Source organism: Monopterus albus, unplaced genomic scaffold (genome assembly GCF_001952655.1).
Source record: "Monopterus albus unplaced genomic scaffold, M_albus_1.0 scaffold24.1, whole genome shotgun sequence".
In the NCBI taxonomy this organism is placed as follows: domain Eukaryota; kingdom Metazoa; phylum Chordata; class Actinopteri; order Synbranchiformes; family Synbranchidae; genus Monopterus; species Monopterus albus.
This window is the reverse complement of record NW_018127904.1, coordinates 555,557-564,496: the sequence shown is the minus strand read 5'-3', so window position 1 is coordinate 564,496 and position 8,940 is coordinate 555,557. Positions and strand designations below refer to the sequence as shown.

At 38.3% G+C, this 8,940-nt stretch overlaps 1 protein-coding gene across 1 annotated transcript in view; it reads right to left on the bottom strand.

The window, feature by feature from the left end:
* Nucleotides 1-6,848, bottom strand: part of rbms1b (RNA binding motif, single stranded interacting protein 1b) — a 17,007-nt gene extending 10,159 nt beyond the window's left edge. Inside the window, exons 1-4 of the mRNA XM_020594796.1 lie at nucleotides 6,557-6,848; nucleotides 2,280-2,434; nucleotides 1,178-1,236; nucleotides 57-148 (exon numbers count right to left, since the gene is read on the bottom strand). Coding sequence (XP_020450452.1) covers nucleotides 57-148; nucleotides 1,178-1,236; nucleotides 2,280-2,434; nucleotides 6,557-6,607 — 357 coding nt within the window. The 5' untranslated portion in view covers nucleotides 6,608-6,848. The remainder of the gene's footprint in view (nucleotides 1-56; nucleotides 149-1,177; nucleotides 1,237-2,279; nucleotides 2,435-6,556) is intronic.
* Nucleotides 6,849-8,940: the final 2,092 nt, after the last annotated feature.

Sequence of the window (8,940 nt, the reverse complement as noted above, 5' to 3'; positions counted from 1 at the left end):
TTAATGGGTGACTGGCATGAATGTGAAATCAGGGTTAGACTGTAGTGAAAGCTCACTTTTGCCATCTGAGCTTGGACACCTATGGTCTTCAGGGCAGCCACAGCTTTTTGAGCTGCAGCAGGGCTGTCAAAGTCCACAAAGCCATATCCTGAGGAGACAAGTAGCATAGTTAGAGCAATATTCTATGGCTGGTGCAGAAAGTGGCAGACCACCATGTAATATGGGCTGATGTATGCCTCTGTGCAGGATGGTGGTGGTTTGTATGTTCACTTGTGGGTATAAAGTGGTAACATAATATATATGTCTGCATAATGTAGTTTAATTTAACTGATTTTGAATTTATGTGCATGTGGAAGCAGAGAAAGAAAAGCACTGAGGATGCAGATACAAGTGTGACGTTCATGGTCGGCTCTTTATCCGGGGGATAGATGTAGGGTGGAACCCATAATTCAGCTTCTACTGCAGCAGCTATATTTAACCTATTCAGGCTAAATTATGTTGAATATGTCAGGACTTTTTCAGCTAAGAAATGGACCACGATTAGTACCAAAACTTTAATATAAACCCTTTTCTTAGCTACAAGAAATTCTTGATAAGGTTAGAAAAAAGCCACAATGGCTTTAGCTTTTTTTTTACTAGATCACACAAGGTTACTATTAAATTCAGTCAGAGCTTTACATCTTTAACAAGGTCTTCTTTTACTGACAGCCTTCGATTAACTGGCATCTGTATAATTCAGAGGGTGATAAAGTATTGTCTTATACCCATCAGCACTAGTGAGAAGTCCCTCTGTATTCTGGTTGGCAATCTACTGAATAAACCAACGCTGTCACTCAGCAGAAAGAGGAGTCGTCGGCCTTCTACCCAGGAACCACCCACAGCAGTGACGGAAGAACAGACGAGGGTTGAGGCTGAAAATAACATGAGCTGGAAGGCAGCTTGAGGCAGACTGGCTTCCTAGTTTCCTGATTCACAACTACAAAGCTATTAAATGACTTTAGAAAGAATTCATACATTGGATGTCTACCAATTTCATGTGCAGAAGTGATATTCTCTCTCATAGTGAAGTGTTGACTATCCTGCAGCCACTGCAGTCCATAAGATTTCTATATTCATACTTAATTAAAAGCTAAATAAAAGATGGTGGCGTTGTAGAGAGTAAAGCAACGTCACACACCTTTACATTTGTTTGTAGTCTTGTCCAGGATGGCCTTTGTTGATACAATTTTGCCATACCTATGGGAGGAGCAGAAAGGCGAGGTATTGTTAGCAGTACCAGACAGAGCCAGTTATAAAACACACAGGGAAGGAGGGGTTGAGCAACAATCTATGACATCACCGTAAAAATATGAGAAACAGGAAGTGGTTTCCATGCACTGTTGAAAATCCCCACTATGTGAGAGCTAAACAGTCCCTTTATTGTCAGCCACACTAAACCACTATATCAAACTTAACACAGTCACCAAAATCTATTTTATGGTAGCTTCCTTGTAAAGCCCCTGGAGAATTCAGTCTCCAACCATTTTATATGGGAATTCATCTGTACAGAATGTCATGACATATAATTACTGTTTCCATTCAATATTTACGAATGCTAGTGATTTTTATCTGGCACTTTGTTGTCACAGAAGACAACTTTTCCCACCTACGGATGCTTGTATACATGTGCAAAGCACTGCCTCAAAGAACACAGAGATTATGACTTTCAGAAGTGTGGTCTATTTTATGTCGTTGCCATAGCTTCAACAGAGCAGTCTTGGTATGCATGCAGACCACAGAAAAGTACTTATGGTAACATCTGAGAGTACCGTGTTACTACAATGTCATTTCTTAAAAGTAGATTTGCTGTGGGAGCTGTTAAAAAAAACTGACAGTGTGGAGGTGAACAGGCAAAACCCTCCCACTGTTCTATTTTTCTTTTTAACACAAAAAAGTGTTTAATATTGCTGCTTATTAAAAAAGTAAAGAAACCCTGCCTAATCAAGCTAACTGTAAGCAGGCAACATAATTGGGATAACAGACTAAATCTTCATTTTATACTAAGCTTAACAATGAATGACAACAAAGGCAATACTATATAAATGGTGTCATCTTTCTATATAGCAGGCATGAAATTGTATTTGTAAAGCTAAAACATTTGCATTACTTTTTCACACCTTATTTGTATTTTACCAAATCAATAAGTGACTGCCACTGCAAACTGAAACTATAATCTAAAACTAAGTCGGCCAAAAATAAATGACTGATGAATAGCAGATGAGAGGAAGTGTGGTACCCACGGCTGACAGAGCTTGACCAGGTCATGGTCTGTGGTTGAAGGGCACAGGCCTCGAATGTAGAGGTTTGTTTTGCTGAGCTGGTCCCAGCCTGCACTGCTGCTGTTGGTGCTCGGGCTTGGTGGAGCCATGAAGCGTGATGATGGGATAACAGATGGCTGGAATGGGCAGGCAGGCACAGAAAAACTAGGTTGAATTTAAGTTTAAATGTTATTTATTACTGTACCAAATTTACCTCAAAGTTCTCATGTCAAATGAAAGATAAGGCATTTTTTGCTAAATGAGCACAAAAACTTCACAAAGTTTTTAATATTATGACATTAGACTCTACAAAATGAACATGAGTGATTGTGAAAATGTTACGAGATACAGGAGTGTTTCACTGTCCACTCTGGCTAAAGGTTTCAAGCTGGTTTCACATCTGTCCACACCCGCCATCACTCATCACTCATGGATGTGGACGGGTGTAGACAGAAGTGTACTTCGGATGTCACTGTGGACTGAGTCACCCTGGAGTACACCTACATATCAATGCAGCAAAGTGAGAAAACCACTTTAGGGCAGCAGAGACAAGTTGTAAACGCAATACTGACATCTTAACATATTAAAACTGTGATAATGGCCAAGTTGTTAACAAACAGTTGCTTATTTACATATCCAGTAAATAGGAAATTAGCATTCACTTGGGGTTGTGCATCTGGCAACCTGATTAATATTACTGAGTCCAATAGTCGCTCTCTTTTTAGCTCTCCACTAACTTTTGAGGGAAATATCCAGTGCGTTACCTACAAAATGCTCCATTATGTCCACTTGCTAGCTGCTAACTGACATTTGGTGCTGGACAGGTATTTTAGCTACCTACCAAGTCTAGAAATGACACTGCAAACTGTAGGACCAAAAGAGTGAATTAAAGACCCTGAAATGCTACATAGGGCTGTGTGGAACTGCAGAGTCAATAAGTTATTGTGCGGATACATCAAAAGTGGCACCTTTTACATTCACATTTGGCCTATTTATGTAACAATATTGATTTTATCACATTTAAATAAGCCTAATCTTCGTCTAAACCAGGACAAAACAACAGTTTGTAGCAAAATTGCAATTTTTGGAAAAAAGAGGAATATACAAAACAGAAAAACAACTACACCTTGCTCTGTGTATGATTTCGCATGTACATATTTGTACCATTTGATTTCAGTTTGTTACTGACAGAAATGTACCTTTTATAATAATAACATTTTTCAGGGACCTGAATATGATTACCCTCCTTTTGCATGACATTTCTGCATGAAATTTCAGTTCAAGAAAGAACCACACTGCACTCTCACCAAGTCATTTATATGGTAATCATATATATGGTGAAAAGAGATATCTGGACACCTCAGTATCATCTGAGTTTCTGTCCAGTGTGAGGATTACTGTTTTAGAGAAGAGAGATCCATCTCTGCAGGGCAATCTCCATCATACCTTTGCAATCAGCACAATCAGAGCCCAGGGCTTGTAGCTCTGACATCAGGGTCACGTGGCCTCGGGGTGTCAAAAAAACTATTCACCGATCAACATAAACAATCAGTCTCTGGTGTGGTGCCAAACCCATCTAATTTTCATGAGACTATATAAATCACAGCCAAACAACTGGAACTGCAATTTTAAATGCAATTCAGTTTTGGACCATTTTAAGCCTAAGTACTGCTTATAATAGCTGCAGAGGGGCACATATGTCATGGTCTGAGAGGGCTTTCCCCTTCAGGGACTTGTCTTCTTCTTTACTATCAAACACTGATTATCTCCACCAACCCCCTTCTCTGTGGAAGCAAAAGCTGCGAGGAAGCTAAAGGAATTCCAAGCATGAAGCAGGAACAGAATCGAGCAACTCCAGTCTGGATATCAGCCTAGACAATCTTCTCTTGTGTCCAACTCTTTAGTAATAACAGAATCTTTTCCAATGTTTAGAAAAAGCCAAAAATAAATAAATAATAATAGCTCAACAGCTGCTTTAAAGACTTGTCCACTTTTACAACAGCAGAACCATGGCTAGTGTTCCCTTTTTGTGAGGTTATTACCAGGAAACCTAAATGAAAGATATGTACTAAATATTAATTAATTACTCATTTAGTTACACTGAGTAAAACTCTGTCTGGCACCAAGTGTGGAATATTCTTATTCAAAATGACCTCTCTGGTATGACAAAGTAATAGTAGAAGTTACTGTGTGATGATACCAGTTAAGTCTTGGGGAACTGCACCTTCTTTAAAATGAAACTCTACGTTGTCTTTTTTTTTTTAACACAATGGAGTCTGAAATTACAACTTAATTTCACAGAAGTTCAGTAGAGTATCTATTACTTATCTTGGTGTTTACATTTCAGGCATGAATTTCATGTAATTCAAGATATTTTTTTTTAGATTTTTTAAGTACATACCACTTTCTTAACATTATAATACATTACAGAGCAAAACAAACAGACACCAAATGTGGGTAATCAATGGGGTGAGAGATAAACAGTTTGGGATCTAAAAAAGCTCTTTGTTGCAAGTGTATTTAGCTTTAAATGTTTCACAGTCACTGTCATTACAGTCTCAAATGCATGTGTGAGCTGCAAATACATTAAATAACATGCCAAGTAATCACTCTTATTAACAAAAACCAGACAGGATTAGACACATTACAGTAATGGGCTAGTTAATAGCATATGTACGAACACACAAGACATGTCAGTCTTTAAAGAAAATGCCTGCAACAGAGCCACATCCTCTATTTTCACCGTCAGTGATTAAGGTGACTTCAACTTCCCTTTTCTGTTGGACTGTAAATAAATTTTGTTTTCATTCATCTGCTGGACTGTGAGAGACCATGACAGGGAGAGGACGGCATCTTATCTGCCAGTTACAGACCAGCAGAGCCTGTCATATCCGAGCTGGAAATACATGGGGCTTCCAGTTACATGCCTCGCCCATGAAGTATGAGGACTACACACTAAATATGCTTATTCATATCTTTTAGCTAAAGGTAGTTTAAACCATTTATAGCTGGGACAAAGTGAATGAATCAGATAATAATTATGCATCCATAGTATATAATTCTGTCAAATACAGGGAAAATGTCTGTTTACATTTTCCCCTGTATATATACCCCCAATTATTTACAGTTTATTACACATAAGTGGGTTTGATAATATAGAAGCCAATGAAATGCTGACAAGTTTATATTAATGGAAACTATCTGTTTGGTTGAGTTTCTGTGCAGTGGTGTTAATGGCCAACTCATATGTGACGCCTTTATATCTTTAATATTGTTCATACTAAATGAATGTTGCTTTTGCAAAGGGCTAGCCAACTGTCTTGCTGGCCAGTACAGCAATAACATTAACAATGCATCAAGTCTCGTAATTGTCTCTTTATTACACAGGAGCCAGTCCTGGACGCTTCTCCCAGAAATAGTCGGAAAAGTGCTGTGCACAACACTTTAACGAAGGTGGGTAAATAAACCGGAGGCACATATGCAAAACCAACCACTTAGTCGCCACAGTTAAAGTCTTTTCTCTTGTAAAAGCAAATTATGATATTTGAAAACACCTCGATTAAAGAACAAATCTCACCTTTATGTGTCTTTTTTTGGCGTCTTCTTCTCGTTCGGTAGCGCTAAGCATCTCGTTGCTCAATACTGCCAACTGGTGGTTTTGGAGAAAACCCAACTTCAACTGGTCCAGAGACATTGAGAATCCGACCACCAGTTGGCAGTATTGAGCAAACGACTGCTTGGCGCACTATAAGAAGGCGAGGAAGATGTCAAAGTACGCCAGGACAAACCACATAAAAATAAGATTTGTGCCTTAAATTAAGCGTTTTCATACATCTTGGCTTACTTTTTACGGAGAAAAGATGTTAACGGTGGTTGATTTTACATACATGCATCTAGTTTTTTCGCCCTCCTCCGTTAAAGAGATGCGCACAGCCGTCTCCCGACTGTTTCTGGGAGAGGCGTATGGGACTGAGACAGTCCCGAACGGGGCTAAGTTGCATTAAGTCCAGACATCGGCCTGTAGCTTTCAGACTTCAACCATAGCCAGGTATTCTCAGTATGCATACTAATTGTTCTTGGACACAACACTGGTATTCCAATGACATATGGAAACGTAATTGAGTTTTCTTTCTGTCCGAGCGTCGCATATAAGTTAGCATTACATAACTATTTAGGCAGTGAGCTGCTGTCAAACAGACATATGTGACTTCAGAGAAGTCAGTTATAGGCTACACATTAACATAATTACTTAACGTTACCTGTTTGCGATACGGAGTCCTTATTGGGTTTCCAGTATTAGCAAAAATCATCCTCAGTTCGAAAAGGGGGAATATTTTAGTTAAGCTAAAAAAAAACTCATATAAGTAGAAAAATCGTTTATGTGAATATCCGCCTTACTCCACTAAATTGTACAAAAATAGATTTCTAGGCATATTAACTGTATTCATATCCTTATTATCGTCGACTACCCGGTAACATAAGCGCCCGTAAACCATTCCAACTTCAGCTGCCCAACCCCGTTCGTGTGACTGGCTTCATTGATTTGCAGTCAGCGCTACGTAGGTCAGACGCTGTTACGATGGGAGAAACCATTTCGTCTTTTGGAGTAGGGGTAGCCTTTTAACAACGTTCCACAATACAGCGCAGTTTGTTTATCTTTGGTATAATGAATATACAATACGATTTTGCTAACAACTGAAAACACAATCTACCCTGGCATTTGCGACTATTTCTATCTTGTTTGTTATCTAAAGAGACCATACTAAGAGCCCGTTTTCACCTCTGTTGTTGTTTATGTACTAAAGGGTGCATACCAAACATTCCACCATGCGTCTGATAGTCCTGGAAGTGATATTCGGACAAGTTTCAGTTTACTGAGAATATAATCAATGGATTAGGATTCCATTTAGTACTTAGGCAGCAATCTACCAGTAATCAATATAATCTTTTATGTAAAGAGACGTGATAAACTAAAGAAATTTTAATAAAAATAACCTGTCAATATAAACACATTTTAAGAGATGTTGTAAATATATCGTTTAAAATGACATTTGATGAAACAAGAACAATCAGAAATAAAATGAACAATTAACCTACTTAACCAGACACGTCTAGCCTACACATGTGTATTTGCATCATCTTTCTAACAGCCTACAAATAAAAATAAACTGTTGCTTAAGCCACACATAACAGTCATAAAACATGGTGATGGCCTGTTAATTTTACATTATATCAAGAATGAATGAAATGGAACAAATATTTGGTTTGAAGATGGTTAAGGTCACTGATATAACATAACAACACATTTCCTAGTTAGCCTACATGAATAGAAGGTGCTTTTGAACAGCCTTACCCCTGTAACTTTGGCCACCACCCACAATATAGTGGAGATGACTGCAATTACATTTGTTGGACACTGAAAAAAGACATCTGAAAAACCCAAGAGCAGGGTGTTATGTCTTTCCAGACACAGCAGCCCAGTCAGACGGGGCAATAAATAGATAATTTAAAAACTGCTAACAGTGACTGAGACAGATTTTCCAGTTTAACTACTGACTGACCAGGGCCTTGTTTTTGGGAAAATATACATTACTGTTGTTTTTACATTACTTTAACACCAAAATGAAACGCAATTCTCCTCCACTATATTTGGTGACAGAAGTGGTGGATACTGCAAAAATGGCTTATGGATTGTAGAATGTTCTTTTTATGAGGTGGTTGCAGTGGTGGTGGAGTTTGTGTGTGTGGAGAGCTTTACTGGAGGTGCAGACTGGAATATAAAACAAAGTCATTCTACCCACCATTGTCACTGGAAAACCAACAGTGATGGCAGAAAATGTGAATTAATAGCCAACCTCAGCACAGTACAATCACCTGGTGCATGCTGTGCTATAACCACTGTCTTGTTCTGCCTCTATAGTCTCCCTAAACAGTTGAACATCCCAGTCCTCCTGAGTCCAGTGTGGTTGTTTTGTATATAGTACTGTCAGCCAGAACAAATAAGATGAATAAAATTCAATTGTAATATTATTTGCATCATATTCTATTTTAACTTATCAACCAACATATGTTCAATACCTAGAGAGAGCATAACTGAAAGATGCTCTAAGCGTGTAATACAAAAAAGGCACCTTGGCATGCAGGATTCCAGTTGTGCTATCACACACACACACTGTCAGTAACAGAAAGTATGGTTTCTAATAAACACACAGTGTGAACCTGACTGAATACTATAATGGATACCCTGAATATATTCATTGAAATTATCCTTGTGAAGCCACTATAAAAGGTTTTGTTTTTGAAATTATCCTTGTGAAGCCACTATAAAAGGTTTTGTTTTTACCTATGGCATCAGCACAATGTGTATACAGAGGTGTGATATACTGCCACCTTTTATGAAACAGTGAAAGTGATCCTTGTGTTTGTGTAGCTTTATAATAACAGGGGAATAAACCTAAGTATGTAGGCTGTCTATTATAAATGAATTAATCATTTTGAATTTTCACTGCTTTCCATTACACAAACCAGACCTGGAATGAATGTCTCATTAAATGTTAATCCTACAATGTATACAATATACCAGTACATTTGCTATGAAAGGCAATAGAAGAGCAGGTATCTGTAGAGCATGCCATTCCCCTGA